Source organism: Pseudophryne corroboree, chromosome 12 (assembly GCF_028390025.1).
Source record: "Pseudophryne corroboree isolate aPseCor3 chromosome 12, aPseCor3.hap2, whole genome shotgun sequence".
Lineage (NCBI taxonomy): Eukaryota > Metazoa > Chordata > Amphibia > Anura > Myobatrachidae > Pseudophryne > Pseudophryne corroboree.
In genome coordinates this window covers 129855650-129875205 of record NC_086455.1, presented here as the reverse complement: position 1 = coordinate 129875205, position 19556 = coordinate 129855650, and the positions used below count along the sequence as shown (strand labels likewise).

Here is a 19556-nt window from a genome sequence, read left to right as displayed (position 1 = left end):
TTTAAACATCAATAAATATATGATATAATTTTGTTTAATAGAGACAGACCAGGCCTAGACATCATGTGGCTCTGCAGATTTTGCAACACTACAATCCCTCGCATGCTCTAGCAGCTGATAGTGACGTCACTTCAGGTTTTCATTCAGTAGGGTTAGCCTCTATCACACTGTGGTATGCAAGTTGAGCTATTCAATATAATTAATATGGGCCACAGTAAAGTTGCACAATTACTTTATGTTCTGAGACAAAATCTATTAATGTTTTGAGATCGCAGATGAATAAAAGCTGATCTCACGTTTGATATTGAGTATGATGTCATAGTGTATCATTGTAAGTATCCTGATGCTCAGAGCGACTGTATATTATACTATGCTGTAAGGCTCACATTCTACTCTTGTCTTTTACAGAGCTGCCAAAATGAAGAAGAGGATGAGGAAAAAGAAAAAACATTTGAAGTAAGAGCTCCGTAATGTTCTAAAAGAACACCTTTGCTTTTCTAGTGTATTTACAGTTATTTTTCAAACCCCCCTTCCAATATAGTTCCCAGCAGCTTAAACATGATGCCTATACTATTCTTAATAGTTTTTGTATGGAATAGCTTATGCATGTTAAGAAGAAATACACATCTCATTCCCTGTCTTACAGGAAAAAGAAATGGAGAAACAAAAGACGTTGTATCAGCAGGCTCGTCTGCATGAGAGAGGGGCTGCGGAGATGGTGCTACAGATGATCAGTGCAAGTAAAGGTAATTACCGTCCTTTCTGCTATCCCATTAGCTGTACAGTACATAGGGTGGCAGAGTATCATTTTGTTTTGAGAAACGTTCCCCAATTACCACTGCAGGTGTTTCATTATTGTTTTTTAATATCATTTTTTTAATAGATAAACCATTTACTAATCATCAGTATTGTCCTCCTTTAACTGAGAACGAGTGGGCTGAAGTCTGTAATTGAAGGAGCTAAGCCAGTGTGCAGTGACCCCTAACCTTTAAATGCGAACAACAGCATAAAGTGCAGATCTATGGCTCTTGCCAAACTTACTCCATTTTCAACACTGGTTTTAATAATAATTGTTAGATAACTCCTGATTTGATATACAGATATGTCCTCATACATCATTGTTGCAGTCAGGCAAAACAGCCCATCTCTGTGCACCACCTCCTGTGAAACTCTGCTAGCGTTGGATGTCTTTTTTTTGCCGAAAATGCATCTTAGTCCCAACGCAATGTGACTAGCACATAAGAGGAGATTGTGCTGATTAATTTGATATATGACACTTGAATATCCGTGTATGACTAAGTCTCTGAATCTATATATGAAGTGCTGCAATGTAGCAGCTACAGCTTTTTTCAATACAGGTTCTGTTGCGCTCCATATGCAGACTCGGTCACACACAATATATAAGTGTTAGATATCAAGTGAATCAGCACAGTCTCCTGATACGTCCAAGCCACATCCCTTTGTCACCAAGACTCATTTTTATCAAAAAGACACAGCCAATGTTAGGCATATGGGCCCTCATTCCGAGTTGTTCGCTCGCTAGCTGCTTTTAGCAGCATTGCACACGCTAGGCCGCCACCCTCTGGGAGTGTATCTTAGCTTAGCAGAATAGCGAACGAAAGAGTAGCAGAACTGCTAATAAATATTTTCAAGCAGTTTCTGAGTAGCTCCAGACCTACTACTAGATTGCGATCAGCTCAGTCCGTCTAGTTCCTGGTTTGACGTCACAAACACACCCTGCGTTCGGCCAGCCACTCCCCCGTTTCTCCAGACACTCCCGCGTTTTTCCCTGACACGCCTGCGTTTTTTAGCACACTCCCGGAAAACACACAGTTACCACCCAGAAACGCCCCTTTCCTGTCAATCACTCACCGATCAGCAGAGCGACTGAAAAGCGCCGCAGGATCCACAGTAAATCTACTAAGTTTTTAGTAAAATAACTAATCGCATGCGCCCTGCGCATTTAGCAACAAATCGCAGCATAGCGAAAATCGGCAACGAGCGAACAACTCAGAATGACCACCATTGCGCGGTGTATTGAGGCTAGATGTACGAGGACACATCTGTAGGGTATATTCATTTACCGCAATACTCCTGTCATCATAATAATTCTAACATAGAAACATAGAAACATAGAATTTGACGGCAGATAAGAACCACTTGGCCCATCTAGTCTGCCCCTTTTTTATTTTATCCTTTAGGCAATCTCAACCCTTTTTTAACCTTGATTCTTTGTAAGGATATTCATATGCCTGTCCCAAGCATGTTTAAATTGCCCTACAGTCTTAGCCTCTACCACCTCTGATGGGAGGCTATTCCACTTATCCACTACCCTTTCTGTGAAGTAATTTTTCCTTAAATTTCCCCTGAACCTCCCCCCCTCCAGTCTCAATGTATGCCCTCGAGTTCTAATGCTTCTTTTCCTTTGAAGAATGTTTCCCTCCTGAACTTTGTTAAGACCCTTTATATATTTGAAAGTTTCTATCATGTCTCCCCTTTCCCTTCTCTCCTCCAAACTATACATGTTAAGATCTTTTAGCCTTTCCGGGTAAGTTTTGTGATGTAGGCCATGCACCATTTTAGTTGCCCTTCTTTGTACACTCTCTAATGTATTTATATCCTTCTGGAGATAGGGTCTCCAGAACTGGACACAGTATTCCAGATGGGGCCTTACCAATGACCGATACAGTGGCATTATCACTTCTTTTTTCCTGCTACTGATTCCTCTCCCTATGCAACCAAGCATCTGACTTGCCTTTCTCATTGCTTTGTTGCATTGCTTTCCTGCCTTCAAGTCACTTGAAATAGTGACTCCTAAATCTCTTTCCTCCTCAGTAGTTTCCATTATAGTACCCTTGATACTATACTTAGCCTTTGGGTTTTTGAGACCCAAGTGCATGATTTTGCATTTTTTAGCATTAAACTGTAGTTGCCACGTTCTTGACCATTTCTCAAGCCTAACTAGGTCATCAATCATTTGTTTGACCCCTCCCGGTGTGTCTACCCTGTTGCATATCTTTGTATCATCTGCAAAAAGGCATATCTTCCCTTCAATACCATCTGCAATGTCACCAACAAAGATATTAAAGAGAACTGGACCAAGTACAGATCCCTGGGGTACTCCACTGGTAACATTTCCCTCCATAGATTGCACTCCATTAACTACAACTGTCTGTTTCCTATCCTGCAACCAGGTTCTTATCCATTTCACTAATTTATAATCCACCTCCAGGCTTTCAAGTTTATTTAGCAGTCTGTGATGTGGGACAGTGTCAAATGCCTTACTAAAGTCTAGATATGCTACATCTACAGCTCCCCCTTGATCTATTATTTTCCATCACAGAGTCAAAAAAGTCAATAAGATTTGTTTGGCATGATCTCCCACCAGTAAATCCATGCTGTTTTGGATCCTGTAAGTTGTTTAATTTAAGATATTCCACTACTCTTTCTTTTAATAGTTTTTCCATTACTTTCCCTACTACTGATGTAAGGCTTACTGGTCTGTAGTTACTTGCTTCTTCCTTGCTTCCACTTTTGTGCAGTGGAACTACATTTGCTCTTTTCCAGTCCTCTGGAATATCACCTGTATTTAGTGACTGGTTAAATAATTCTGTTAAAGGTGTAACCAGGACATCTTTTAGCTCTTTGAGTATCCTTGGGTGTATTCCATCTGGTCCCATTGATTTATCCACTTTTAGTTTTGAAAGTTCTGTTAGGACCTTCTCCTCTGTAAATGTATTTTCATCTAGCTTATTTTTATGAATGTCCTTGCAATTTAACTGTGGCCCCATCCCTTCTTCTGTAGTAAATACTGAGCAAAAATAATTATTTAGGTGATCTGCTATTGCCTTGTCTCCCTCCACCAAATGCCCACTCTCTGTCTTAAGTCTTATTATTCCTCCATTTGATTTTCTCCTTTCACTTATATACTTAAAAAAAGAAAAAATCTTCATCTAATAAAATCTGTAACTAGTGGTGAAAAATTGAAAAGATGAAATGTGTAAGAGAGAAACTAGAGACCTTCCATCTAACGGCCGGTTGTAATGAAGTCCGATTTGGCCGGAGGTGCGAGGTTCCCGGCCGAACTCAGATGCTTTTTTATAATCATGTACAAGGCATGATTTTGTCTTGTACATGATTGCTGCTTTAAAAAAAACATCCGTGTTCGGCCAGGAACCTGCACATCCGGCCAACTTGGACTTTCTTACATTCAGCCCCAAGAATGCTACTGTAACAATATTATTATTTCTCTAACATCCTAGTGGATACTGGGGTTCTATACTTTAGTACCATGGGGTATAGATCGGGTCCACTGGAGCCTGGCACTTAAAAACCTTTAGTGTGTGTATGTGTGTGCTGGCTCCTCCCCTCTATGCCCCTCCTACCAGACTCAGTTTAGAAAAATGTGCCCAAGGAGCCTGGTGCATTTCTCTGTAGCCTCAGAGAGTGTCCTTTATTTTTTATTTTAGTTAGTTATTTTCAGGTAGCCCTGGTTGGCAACCAGGCTACCTGCTTCGTGGGACCGAACCAACCTCCTGAGGGTTAATGGTTCGTAATCCCAGCTGACAGGGCACTGAGCTCCTGAGGTGCTGATCACTCATCGTCAGTTTGTGTGTCCATACCAGCAGCCAGCCGCCACCCTCTAACAGATGCCGAAGTTCCAGGTGCAGTGAGTGTTACACCGGGGTCCCGGTTAGCGGGTCCCCCGTTCAGTTTTGGTACCAAGTCACGTAGCGGTCACGGGCCACGAGCTGCGGTGCCCGCTACAGACAAACTGGCTCAGGGCAGATGCCCCGCAGTGCTCACTGTCACTAAAGGCTTTGTGTGTACTGTTATACATATTCTGATGTTTTAATAACATGGCCAGTATAATCTATGAATCAGGGACTGCACGCCATTACAGGGGGCGGGGCTTCCCGAAGCGGGACCAAAGGCGGGAAGGCGCCATTTCCTGCTGTTGAGGCTCATCCAGGCTGCATGAACGCTGCTCCTCCAGAGACCCACGCTGCTACAAGACTCTGTACTGGTACTAGGGCATCATAGAGAGGGGGAGCACACACTGCTGTGTTCTGTGTACTGGTGTCCGCTTTTCAGTGTCACTCCATGGGCTCTCTAGGGTCTGTGTGGAGGTGTTGGTCAGTGGGCTGCGCTGTATTACAGTTCTGTGAGATGTCTGTTGACATGTGTTCTGCTTATAACTCTACCCCGTCTTCAGCGGGGTCACTCATATGTGAACAATGCTCCTTGGGGGTCATTCTGAGTTGATCGCACGCTGCCGATTTTCACTGCGCTGCGATCAGGTCTCTACTGCGCATGCACCACAATGCGCACGCGCGTCGTACGGGTACAATGCGGATCATTGCTGAGCTATGGATTTAACGAAGAATCCATTCGCACAGCCGATCGCAAGGAGATTGACAGAAAGAGGGCGTTTATGGGTGGCAACTGACCGTTTTCTGGGAATGGTAGGTAAAATCAGGTATGTCCGGGCGTTTGGAGGGCGTGTGTGTGACGTCAGTTCCGGCACCAAAAAGACTGAAGTGATCGCAAGGGCTGAGTAAGTTCAGACCTACTCTGAAACTGCACAAAATGTTTTTGCAGAGCTCGGCTGCACATGCGATCGCACACTTACAGTACAAAGCGAAAATACACTCCCCCGTGGGCGGCGACTATGCATTTGCACGGCTGCTAAAAACAGCTAGCGTGCAATCAACTCGGAATGACCCCCTTTATCTCCACAGGGACACAGTTAACAGGCACTTGACTGGTTAGACAATTTTAAATGCATGATTCAGAATGTCAATTCAGAATTAGCTGCAGCTAAAAAGGAGAGACAGGTGTTAAAACAGTCTATTGATTCTATGACAAGAGCAGCAGATTCCAGAAAGTCTTCTCAGCCCCCTCTTGTGCTTTCCCATAAATGCTCACTGCCACAGGTGCTCCAGTCTGATTCTGATTCTGATCAGCCTGATGTGGATGATGATGAGATGGATGAGGACAGCTCTCTGTCCCCAGGGGTGGAGGCCCTCATTTTTGCTGTTCAGAGAGGTTCTTCACATCCCAGATCAGGAGTCGGAACCAGATGAGGAGTTGTACGTTAATGTTAGACCAAAGTCCTCATCCACGTTTCCTATGTCTAAGGAATTAAACTCCCTGGTCAGGGAAGCATGGTTGAACCCTGATAAGAAATGTAAAATTCCTCAGAGGTTTTTAACTACTTTTCCCCTCCCCGCTGAGGACAGGAAGGTCTGGGAAAATCCCCCGTCGGTCGACACGTCTGTGTCCAAACTGTCTAAGAAATTGGTACTGCCGGTACCAGGGGCTATATCCCTGAAAGAACCAGCTGACCGTAAAATTTAGACCACTCTCAAAGCAATTTATACGGCAGCGGGTGTAGCACAGCGCCCCACAATAGTTTGTTGGTGGATTTCCAGGGCGATGCCAAAGTGGCCTGATTCTGTTATTGATGGTTTAGACCAGTGGTCTCCAACCTTAATTGGGGTGTGAGCTACTTTCGGAAAATAAAACCTCTGAAGGAGCTGCCCCCTCCCCCGAATGCGCGTGCGTTCCTGCGAAAGTGGGTGTGGCCTCACAAAAGTGGGCACGGCCTCATAACTACAAGTAATGCCCCCCCCGCGTAGTGCCAGATACACAAATAATGCCCCTCAGCAGTGCCAGATACACAAATAATGCTCCTCAGCAGTGCCAGATATACAAATAATGCCCCTCAGCAGTGCCAGATACACAAATAATGCCCCCAGCAGTGCCAGATACACAAATAATGCCCCCCACCAGTGCCAGATACAATTCCTCCCGCAGTGCCATTTAAAATGACCCCCGCAGCGCCAGATAAAATGCCCCCCCTCAGTGTCCGATACAGTGACCCACACAGTGCTAACCCTTGCTGGCTTCTTCTACTGCCGCTGGTGCTGCTCCTCCTGTATGAGGGACGGAAGGGGAGGAGAGCACAGCGCGCGCCTCTTTTGTGAAGTCCGGAGAGCTGTTGCGGTGAGGGTGACAGAGTCTCCGGCGGCGGGCATTTAAAATATGGTGCCGGTAAGTGAGCCAATCAAAACTCTCTGCTCGGCAGCCAATCAGGTGCCGCCACTGTCGGTCCATGAGCTCTGATTGGCTGACAGCTGGCACCATATTAAAAATGAAGGGAGGAGGCGTGCCAGTGACAGCCCAAGCCCATGCGCTCTGAGCGCTACCAAAAATACTACGGCGAGCTACCAGTAGCTCGCGAGCTACGGGTTGAAGATCACTGGTTTAGACTCTCTACCTTGGGAAGAGCTCATTATTCTGCTACAGCACATACAGGATGCTGCTAATTTTCTGAGCAAGGCTATAAAGGAACTGTGTAAGATAAATGGCCGCACCACTGCTATGGCTGTTTCGGCACGCAGGGCTTTATGGTTACGTCAATGGTCAGCGGACGCTGATTCCAAAAAGGGTGTAAAAATTTTTCCTTTTACAGGTGATGCCTTGTTTGGGGACAAATTAAATAAATGGATCTCCCAGGCCTCGGCGGGTGAGTCTACCTATCTGCCGTCTACTGCGCCACCTGCTTGACGTTCTTACACAGGACCCTTTTTACAGTCCTTGCGTGTGGCGAGGTTCAGAGGCAAGGGCGGGGGCATCTCCATCACTCCAAGAGGATCTCGTGGTAAGTCCCGTAAAACGGCAGCTGCTGCCTCCCTGGACCAGACCTCCGGATCCCCTGCCGCTGATCCTTTTGTGTGACGGTTGGACCCAGCACCAAGGCGATTTTCAGGTGGGTGTTCGCCTTCAACACTTCGCCCATGTATGGGCGAAGTCCTGCCGGAATCCAAGGGTGAGGGACCTCATTGACCAAGGTTACTGGCTGGAATTTCAAACACTTCCTCCACACAGATTTTTCAAATCGAGCTTACCAGTTTTGCCCGCAGCAAAAGTTACCTTGTAAGAGGCTGTTCAAAAGCTTTTGCAGACAGGGGTGGTGGTTCTTGTACCTCCTCCCTTACAAAACAGGGGTTTTTAGTCCAGTCTTTTTGTAATTCCAAAACCGGACAGTTCAGTGCGACCCATCTTAAACCTGAAGTCTCTAAACCCGTATCTACGGGTGTTCAAATTCAAGATGGAATCCCTGCCGGCAGTGGTCTCCGGTCTGGAATAGGGGGAATTGCTGGTATCCCTAAATGTCAATGATGCTTACCTACACATCCCCATGTGGCCCCCTCATTAGGCTTACCTCAGGTTTGCCATCTTGTACGACCATTTCCAGTTTCAGGCCTTGCCCTTTGGCCTATCCACAGCTCCAACGGTCTTCACAAAAGTCATGGCAGAGATGATGCTTCAACTGTGCATGATGGGAGTCAACATAGTCCCCTACTTGGACGATCTCTTGATAAAGGGAGCGTCTATTGCACAGCATCGATCTGACGATTCGCCTGCTTACGGATCATGGGTGGGTCTTAAACTTCCAGAAATCTCACCTAGAACCGACCCAACACCTTCAGTTCCTGGGAATGATTCTAGATACAGTGTCTCAAAGGGTGTTTATTTTCGATGGAAAAGGCCTTGTCTATCCAGGCTATGGTTTGCTCAGTGCTACGTCCTCGCAAGGTGTCCATTCATCTTTGCATATGCTTGCTGGGCAGGATGGTTGCTGCTTACGAGGCCATCCAATATGGCAGATTTCATGGCCGGCCATTCAGCTGGATCTGCTGGACAAATGGTCAGGGTCTCAACTGCACATGCATCAGGAAGTGACCTTATCTCCGAAAGCCCGGATCTCTCTTATGGTGGCTGCAAGTTCCTCACCTGGTCGAAGGCAGGACTTTCAATATCCACTCGCGAATTCTACTCACTATGGATGCCAGCCTCCGGGGTTGGGGAGCTGTGACCCATGGGGCCCAGTTCCAGGGGAGATGGTCAGTTTGGGAATTGGTTCTGCCGATAAACATCCTGGAACTCAGGGCAATTTACAATGCTCTGCTGCAGGCTTCCCATCTCCTGAGGGATCGGCCGATCCAGGTTCAATCGGACAATGCCACGGCGGTGGTGTACATAAACCAACAAGGGGGAACAAAAAGCAGAGTGGCAATGCGAGAAGTGCCAAAGATCCTCCTCTGGGCGATGGCCATTGCAAGGGCCATCTCAGCCATATTCATTCCAGGGTTGGACAACTGGGAAGCGGACTTCCTCAGCAGACAGGACGAGGGAATGGGGCCTACATCCCCAGATGTTTCAACAGCTAATTGACCGGTGGGGCTGTCCGCAGATAGATCTGATGGCTTCTCATCTCAACAAGAAGCTAGGCCGTTACTGTTCCAGAATAAGGGATCCACAGGTTGTGGTAGTGGATGCGCTGATGACGCCATGGGGATACCATTTTGTGTACCTGTTTCCTCTACCGCTAATCCCAAGGGTTCTAAAAAGACTAAGAAGGGAAAGCGTTCAAGCAATTCTCATTGCCCTGGATTGGCCTCGACGGGCGTGGTACTTGGACCTCCTACCCATGATTCTGGAGGATCCATGGCCTCTTCCGCTCCAAAAGGATCTCCTTCAACAAGGTCCGTTCGTCTATAAAGACTTACAGCGGCTATGTTTGACGCCTTGGAATTTGAAAGGGAGATTCTAGCAAGAGAAGGTCTTCCCTCCAGGTTATTACCACCATGGTCCAAGCCAGGAAGATGGTTACGTCTAAACATTATCATCGTATCTGGAGAAGTATGTTTCCTGGTGTGAAAGTAGAAAGGTGTCTCCCGTGGAATTTAGAATTGGTAGTTTTCTACTTTTCCTGCAAGCGAGAGTGGATATGGGCCTATGCTTAGGCTCCATCAAAGTCCAGATTTCAGCGCTCTCTGTTTTCTTCCAGAAACAACTTGCCATGTAGCCGGAAGTTCAAACTTTCCTAAACGGAGTACTTCATATGCAACCGCCCTTTGTACCTCCCACAGCTCCGTGGGATCTCATTGTGGTTTTGTCTTTTCTTCAATCGGACTGGTTTGAACCCTTGCATAGGGTGGAGTTAAAATTTGTCACCTGGAAAATGGTGACATTATTGCCATTGGCGTCTGCAAGACGTGTATCTCAATTGGGGGCCTTATCCTGTAAGAGCCCTTATTTGATTTTTCATGAAGACAGGGCGGAACTCAGGACCCGTCCTCGGTTTTTGCTGAAAGTGGTTTTAGCTTTTCATGTCATTCAGCCCATTGTGGTCCTGGTGTCACGTGCAGAAACACCTTGGGAGAGAAAATACTCCTGCAGCATTGTTTGAAAGCCGGCCGGCTGTATCCAAATACACCCCAGTGCTAAGGGGGAAATACAACGGACTCCACACAGCAGCTTTGGAGCACAAGCAAAGCTCCTCAAGTGAGAGAAGTTGCTGGTGAGAGGTAATTGGTGCTTTGCATGGTGCACCTAAAAGACCTGCTACACAACAACATCAGTTATTATGTGCATGGTTTCTAAAAGTATTGGGAAGCTCTAACCCATACTAACAAGCCCTAGTCCCATTTCATCACTGCTTTGGAGAATCTGCTTTCTACTAACATATATTAATAATCTACTAGTTCCTGAGCATGCTTACAGGACTGTTTGATTGAATCTGATTGATTACTTGCATGCTGCATTTATGAGAACTGTGCTGGAAATAACTACAGTGGGACTGCAACTTGGATAATATATATATGAAATTGTCTCCATAGAGGATAGATTGATTTATAGGCAAATTGTGTTATAGCTAATAGAGTGTTGAAATTGGTAGCCACAAGAAATACTAAGTGGTTTCTATTTTCTGTCAGTTTGTCATTTTTGTTTTTAGTTGTATAATTAATTGTTTTAAATAAGGATACTGGCCGGTATTCATATATGATATTAAAAAATAATATGTTTTATATATAAAAATATATATTTTTCAAAGTAAAAAGCGCTGTCTCAATTCTTTCTTTTTTGTCTGCTTTTACATTTGGGGTATTTGGAACTTAATCCCCCGAGACTAGCTGCAAATTACTTTGAAGATATTGGCGCCAGGTGTATCTATTTTTTGTGGTGGTCCTGGTGTTGTCTGATGCTTCCATTGGGCCAGAGTCCTTGGATGTAGTGAGGGCTCTGAAGGTTTATGTCAAAAGGATGGCTCGTAAGTCTGATTCGCTATTTGTCCTTTATGATGCCACAAAGATTGGTCGTCTGGCTTTTAAGCAATCAATTGTTCGTTGGCTCAGGTTGACCATTCAACAGACCTATACTTCTGCGGCTCTGCCTTTGCCGACGTCAATTCGGGCCCACTCGACGAGGTCTGTGGACTCTTCCTGGGCGGCTGCCCGCGGTGTCTCGGCCTTACAGTTGTGTCGAGCTGCTACTTGGTCTGGTTCGAACACCTTTGTGAAATTCTATCGGTTTGACACCTTGGCCAAGGATGGCCTTCAGTTTAGTCAGGCGGTTTTACAGGGGTCTCAGCACTCTCCCACCCGTTTGGGAGCTTTGGGACTTCCCCATGGTACTAAAGTACAGCACCCCAGTATCCACTAGGATGTTAGAGAAAATAGGAATTTGATACCTACCAGTAATTCCTTTTCTCATAGTCCGTAGTGGATACTGGGCGCCCGCCTCAGTGCTTTGATTCCTGCTTACTTAAATATTTGGTTGGTCCACCGTTGCGGTCCCGTTATGATGTTGGGATAGCTGTGCTATCCTGGTTGGGTTGGTGTTGCTATACTCTGTTCTGGTTAGCGCCCTCTCATTGGTTATGGTTGTGTGTTGCCTCGTTGCCTCACCGCTGTTGTATTTATTCCTTCTCTCGTGGTATGTCCGTTTTATCGGGCATAGTTGCCTTAACTGAGTCTGATAGGAGGGGCATAGAGGGGAGGAGCCAGCACACACATACACACACTAATGGTTTTAATGTGCCAGGCTCCAGTGGACCCGATCTATACCCCATGGTACTAAAGTACAGAACCCCAGTATCCACTACGGACTACGAGAAAAGGAATTAAAAGCCATGTGGAATAGCTGATGTTAATAATTTAAGCCCAGTGATATTTATTTTTATTTTTTTGTTTTGTTTTTGCTATTATTTTGGTTAAATAATAAGGTATGGATTCTATGGTTGCTATGAGGTTATACCCAACTCCATGTTTAACGTATGATGGAAGACAGCTCATTATTCCCCCATGATAGGGGATCCCATTATTTGTTTAATTAAGTAAAAACTATCCATGACTGTTTCCTCACTGGACAATTCAAAAATAAGGCAACATCTCATGCAATTTGCTGTATGTAAAGTACACCTAAACATTTAGGTACAGTATAATATTTACATTTAAATATGCAGTGGCAAATACTATGGGATCAATCCTATTCCACGCTATGTGTAAGTTCGGTGCTATGCCGCACTTCCGATACTGCCGTATTGTGTATTTTTGTTCACAGCCTCGTTGACCTTTGTGCAACAATCTGTGAGTTGGGCACTAAGAAGGGGAGCGAGCTTGGGTGCTGAATAGGATTCCCCCTAAGTATTTCCTTCTACTCTTCCTCCATAAAAGTAGTATGCAGTTCAACCAGTTTGATTGGCATATTCGATGTCACTAAGCAGGAAGGTGTACTGTACTTATCTGGGTGCAAAACTCATTTGAAAATATTTTGAATTTCAGTGAAAGACATAAGTTCTCAATAAATTCTCCTGGGTGATGTGCATGTTAATTAGGTGTATATTTGGCATCAGTCTGCGCAATCCTTTCCTGGAAGGTTGGAGGTGAGGTGGTAATGGTTCCTCTGTACTAGTTATTTTATCTCAGGCATATGGAGAGTCGGTGATAGCTCTGGGGATAACTTTGGTCTCACTCTGTCTGGCATCCAAAGTAGGTCATCCAATGGTAATTTTCTGTTCATGCTATTCTCTAGTTGGGTACGGGTCGTTGGGTCGACACAACTTAGGTCGACAGTCATTAGGTTGACCACTAAAGGTCGACATGGGCATTAGGGCGACATGCACTTGGTCGACATGGGCATTAGGTCGACATGTACTAGGTCGGCAGGTGAAACGGTCAACATGAGTTTTTGGACTTTTTTGGGTGTCGTTTTCTTCGTGAAGTGACAGAGAACCCCAATTAGTGCACCGACAGTCATTAGGTCGACCATGGAAGGTCGACATGCATTAGGGCGACAGGGACAATAGGTCGACATGGTTTTTCGGACTTTTTTTGGTGTTATCTTCGTAAAGTGACGGGGAACCCCAATTAGTGCACCGTGTCCCCTCGCATGGCTCGCTTTGCTCGCCATTCTTCGTGCAAGGCTACCATTCCCAGTTGTAGTCCATGTGGATCGTAAAGTATGAAAAAGTCCAACAATTGAAAAAAAAAAAGTGAAAAACTCATGTCGACCTTTTGAACTGTCGACCTAGTACATGTCGGCCTAATGCATGTCAACCTAATGCCCATGTCGAACTTCAGTGGTCAACCTAATAACTGTCGACCTAACGACCGTATCCCTTCTAGTTTAACCCAGCGGTAGGCAACATCAATCTTTCCAGCTGCTGTGGAACTACACATCCCAGTATGCCCTGACAACTTTTTATATACCCTAACAGCAAAACTGAAGCAGGGCACGTTGGGATGTGTAGTTCCACAGTAGCTGGAGTGCTGGACGTTGCCTACTATTACTAGATTAGTAAATGTTAGACCTCCTTTTCTCTCTGTGAGGAACAAATGCTTTCATGCTATTCTGAAAAGAACAAAGCATAAAACTCCTGACACATACCAGCACCATCCTATTTGTAATAAATCTATGTGGTAAATCTATATGGGTAGAGAGTCGTACTTGAATCTAGGAGTCATGAATGGTTTATTGAATGGCATACCTCCCAGCATTGTCCAACCCCGTGGAAGAGGGACATCAGCGCGGCTAAGCCGCGGACATTTTTGAAAAGGGGGCGTGCCCTGTGAAAAGGGGGCGTGGTTTCACGGGTTGTCGCAATGGCGAGCCATGCCCCCCATTTTCGTCACTCAGGGGGTATACCCTGCGCTCTCTGAGCTGCTGGCATGACCCCTCTCCTTCTGTCTTCAGTGAATAGACACTGTGCGCATGCAGCAGTGACGGGAGCCTCCCAACTGCACTCCCACACCGCGGGACACTGCGGTCCGCGGGTGGGACAGCGGGACAGTCCCCAAAAAACGGGACTGTCCCGCAAAAATCGGGGCAGTTGGGAGGTATGGAATAGATTTGTAACTATCAATAAAAATGATTGAGACAACAACAGGACAGTGTATGTACAATACAGAAGCAACACTTGGTGCCACATACTGTGTGTCAAATTAACTCTGCACATTTTTCCCAGTTATAATGAATTGCCTTTAGATTGATTTGCTATAAGTGCCTTGAAACTCCTCTTTAGCCCTAAAAACAAATTTTGGTAAATTTTGAGAAATGTATATTTTTCTTTACATAGGTGAAATGAGCCCTATGGTTGTGGAAGCCCTAAAGCTTGGAATTGCAATCTTAAATGGTGGAAACACTGTGGTGCAACAGGTAATGTGCAGAGCCCGGCATCCCTTAACTGATTTTATGTGGGTCATTCAGATCTGATCGCTCGCTAGATGGTTTTTGCGGTCCTGCGTTCGCATAGTCGCCGCCCACCGGGGAGTGTATTTTAGCTGTGCAAGTTTGCGATCGCATGTGCAGCCGAGCAGTACTAAAAAAAACTTTGTGCAGTTTCTGAGTTGCCCAGAATTTACTCAGCCGCTGCGATCACTTCAGCCTGTCTGGGGCCGGAATTGACGTCAGACACCCGCCCTGCAAACTCTTGGACACGCCTACGTTTTTCCAGCCACTCAATGAAAATGGTCAGTTGACACCCACAAACGACTTCTGCCTGTCAATCTCCTTGCGATCGGCTGTGCAAATGGATTCTTTGTAAAACCCATCGCACAGCAACGATCCACTTTGTTCCCATGCGACGTGCCTGCGCATTGCGGTGCACACGTATGTGCAGTTTTGACCTTATCGCAGTGCTGCAAAAAACTCTAGCGAGCGATAAGGTCTGAATGACTCTCCATTAGAACAGTAGCTCAGTGGTTAGTGCACTTCACATACAGCATGTGAGCAAAGAGGAGACAACATGGCCAAACTCAAACTTTCAATGCTTCTGCTAATTTTCTAGCTCTGAGATCCAGTTACTGAAATAGGACAGTCCTAGCAATATATAATCAATTAGCTATATACAGCAGTGAGGTGAGTAGCTGGTGAGGCACTGGTTAGTCTCAGAGCCAGATTTACACACACAAATATATGATTTGGTGGTGAGTTTTGACTATAAAGATGAATAGAATAATACAAATATGATATATAAGTTGTAAATATCTTCTTTGTATTATTTTAGTAATTTTTATTCTCAGTACTCTGGAGTGTACTGGAGTATGACAGGGGAGGCTCGGCCTACCTTCCCTACCCTGACCACACGTCACTGATATACGTATCGTATGTAACCTAGATTTAAGATGTTCATATTCACATTGTAAGCAAGATGGCTGTTCTAAATTCCTTTTAGCTGGTTTACTGATTAAAGCAAACTTTTTAACTCAAAATAAGAATCGCAATTAATGCTTCCATTGTACAGTAAACTTAATTGCAGTAAGCAAGTTCAACAGATGCAAAATCCTGTTTTATTGTATTTACAGAAAATGTTAGACTACCTAAAAGAGAAAAAAGATGCAGGCTTTTTCCAGAGTTTGTCTGGCCTGATGATGTCATGCAGGTAAGTACGTTTTTCTTCTATCATTTCTCCATGGAGATATATACTGTACTTTACTTTGGCCTTGGAATAAAGTAGTGCTATTATTGTCAATCACTAAGCATACGATACAATGCAATACGAAGCTTGTCACTGTGGCTGACATTACAAGGCTGAGTAATGGACTGAAATGCCCACGCTCTTACCCCACATGGTGCACCAAGCACAAGCCCTGCACATTAGTCTTGACTAACAGTACAAAGCGCTGTGAGAGATATAGGTTGATTTCAGGCTGATTCTCATTCTGATTCTTTCTACAGTGTTCTGGACTTGAATGCATTTGAAAGACAAAACAAAGCGGAAGGGCTTGGAATGGTCACAGAAGAAGGAACACGTAAGTATGAGTAAACTCTTTCCCTTTTAAAATAAAAAACTTCAGCAAAATTTGAGCACGGTCAAGTTCTTAAGATTTGGCCACCAGTATTTGAATTCTGATTTCTCTGAGATTTTACTATGCACATTATGGTTCATATTTAGTACAGTCTTTCATGGAAAGGATCTCATACAATTTGGATTCCGTACATCCCAGCTCTGATCTTTTAAAAATGTTGCAGAATGTTGTATAAAGCCAGATAAGGTGTAGAGTGCCCCAAGAGCTTAGTCCTAAGTGAATTGATCTAATGTTTCAATCAGTGAAAGTTGACTTTACATCTGTGAAATACTTCAGCTCAAAAGCCATCCAGTCCATCACTGGAGGCAGTGATCCAGAACTAGTCTACCCATCCATTTTATGTGTGTTTTGTCACAGCTAGATTGTGCATTCACATCACTGACCAGGTGAAGAATACATTACGGTCCATTTTGTTATTTGTCGCTCATCTGTACTGACTGTACGACTGACATTATTATTCACCAGCAACTTACTGTCCCTTTTCTTCCATCCTTCCTTTATGCAGTCATTGTCCGGGAGCGAGGTAGGTGATGCTTCTGCTTTAAGATAAATGCCTTCCTAATTACATTTTATTCTAGGCATTTGTCATGCTGAGGGCTGCATGCTCACACAGTGATAAACTAGCAGACCAACTTTCATCTTATCAGTGCACGCTTGTAGACATTAATTATCTGCTCATCTCTAATTATCCAGCTCTTACCTTTTGCTACTTCATTTCTCTCATTAATTTTATGTTTCTATGTGTATTTATTACTACTCAATACATACAGTAAATGTACAATAGATAAAGACGAATACAAAAAGTATATAAACGTCCACCTTCTATAGTGCATGCAGTGAGAAATAATTTCATTATAACTGTAGTGTAACATTGTACATTGTTGCTATAGAATATGTGTAAATATATATATATATATATAGAGAGAGAGAGAGAGAGAGAAAGAAAGAAAGAGAGAGAGGTTTTTTTTAACAATTGCTCTCTCCCAAATATGTGGTGCTCCTTACAGTCTGTTCCTTATGGTCCAGAAAATGTAGAAAAAAATAATAATTAAAGGCACTCCATTAGTGTTAAAAAAAAATGTAATTAATTTATTTTTAACATTATTAATCAAATGGTCACTTTAAGGTCTGGAGGAAAATGGCTTATATCCAATAATGCTTAATATCTACAAAGGCAATAATCATAGGCATATGCTTTTTATGTCATTGAATATCATCAGGAAAAGTTATACTTATGGTCATTAAACATCAGTCCGTCGACCACGGTCCTATCATGTGGCCTAATTCCGATCTGATCACAGTAACAAATTTGTTAGCTAATGGGCAAAACCATGGGGGTCATTCCGAGTTGTTCGCTCTGTAAATTTCTTCGCATCGCAGCGATTTTCCGCTTAGTGCGCATGCGCAATGTCCGCATTGCGACTGCGCCAAGTAAATTTGCTATGCAGTTAGGAATTTTACTCACGGTTTTTTCTTCGTTCTGGTGATCGTAATGTGATTGACAGGAAGTGGGTGTTTCTGGGCGGAAACTGGACGTTTTATGGGAGTGTGTGAAAAAACGCTACCGTTTCTGGGAAAAACGCGGGAGTGGCTGGAGAAACGGAGGAGTGTCTGGGCGAACGCTGGGTGTGTTTGTGACGTCAAACCAGGAACGACAAGCACTGAACTGATCGCAGATGCCGAGTAAGTCTCGAGTTACTCAGAAACTGCACAGAGATGTCTTATCGCAATATTGCGAATCTTTCGTTCGCAATTTTAAGAAGCTAAGATTCACTCCCAGTAGGCGGCGGCTTAGCGTGTGCAAAGCTGCTAAAAGCAGCTTGCGAGCGAACAACTCGGAATGACCCCCCATGTTCACTGCAGGGGGGGGGGCAGATATAACATGTGCAGAGAGAGTTAGATTTGGGTGGGGTGTGTTCAAACTGAAATCTAAATTGCAGTGTAAAAATAAATTAGCTAGTATTCACCCTGCACAGAAACAAAGTAACCCACCACCCAAATCTAATTCTCTCTGCACATGTTATATCTGCCCCCCTGCAGTGCACATGGTTTTGTGCATTAGCTAACAAATTTGCTGTTGCGATCAAATCTGAATTAAGCCCTTGGGCTGTTTAAAGACTCCAGCAACTATATATGTTAAACACCATAAGACTGGCATACAAAATTCTGTAGTGCAAGCTCTAATAGGGCGATCTTTGCAACAGTTGAAGAAAAGAGCTGGCTACATCAAATGCTTATTGAAGTTACTATTCCATATGTATTAAACAGAATTACAAATAAAAGCACACTGTTTCAGGAGCATATCCTTGGTTAACTACAAACTGGTGCCATCTGACGTATAATAATCTTGAGAAATCTGATGAAGGCCACGCTCTTCATAAAGTGGTGCTCGGACGTTTGTGAATTCTTTTGAATTTTCTGAATTTCTAAATCATAAAAGATAAAGTAAAACCAGTAGATAAGATAACACACAAAAGTGTATGTTTCTCATTCATTTATGGATCAATATTATGCAAAATTAAATTGATGTATCTGAAAAAGTATGTGAACCTCTATGATTCAGTAACTCCTAGACCAGCAATGGCTTCAGTAAAACATTTATAAAGTTGTTTATTAGTTCAGCACATTGGCATGGAGGCATTTTTTTTTACAATTACTCCTTACAGAACTCATGGATATTGGTGGACTTTTCTTTATTACACACCTAACTTCAGATCCTGGCACAATAGTTTCATTGGTTAAGGCCTAGGTTTCTAAAATGTGAAACTTCTTCTGCCACAACAATTTTTCTGTAGATTTCCTTGCGTGTTTGGGGTTGTTGTCTGGATGCAAAACCCACCTTCGTTTAAGCTTCAGGTCACAGATAGATACCCTGATAATCAGCTGTAGCAATTTTATGGTAGATTCCAGAATTCATAGTTCCATCAATGATGGAAAGTGGTTCTGATCCCAAGGCAGAAAAACAGATGCTAGCCATAACACTGCCGCTGACACTGTGCTTCACAGTTGGGATGAGGTTCTTGTGTTGGAATGCCATGATTGGTTTTCTCTTAGCATAACATTCAGCATTTAGGCCAAAAAGTTTTCAACAATTTACAGAATATTCATTCACTTGTCTTTTGGCTTATCCAGGTGGTTATTGGTAAACATTAAACAGACAGCAGTGTAGTTTCGTCCTTGCTAACCTCCCAGCTATATTCTTGTTCATTGTTAGCGTGATGCTGGACTCATGACGTTGGCCAGTGCATAGAGGCCTGTAGATCCTTTGACATTACACAGGGGTTATTTGTGATCCCCAAAATGTCATACTGTATGTCCTGCTCTTTGAGTGATTTTTTTTGTTGAACCACTACCTCTGTAGAAAGTAATAATGTTGAATTTACTACATCATGTTCT

The 19556-nt window shown here is 43.9% G+C and overlaps 1 protein-coding gene across 1 annotated transcript in view; it reads left to right on the top strand.

Moving 5' to 3' along the window:
* The window catches only part of RYR3 (ryanodine receptor 3), a 1295770-nt gene that overhangs the window by 1116600 nt on the left and 159614 nt on the right, over window positions 1-19556 (top strand). Inside the window, 6 exon segments of the mRNA XM_063948019.1 lie at window positions 409-456; window positions 647-746; window positions 14429-14508; window positions 15657-15733; window positions 16030-16103; window positions 16666-16683. Of these exon segments, the coding sequence (XP_063804089.1) occupies window positions 409-456; window positions 647-746; window positions 14429-14508; window positions 15657-15733; window positions 16030-16103; window positions 16666-16683 (397 nt within the window).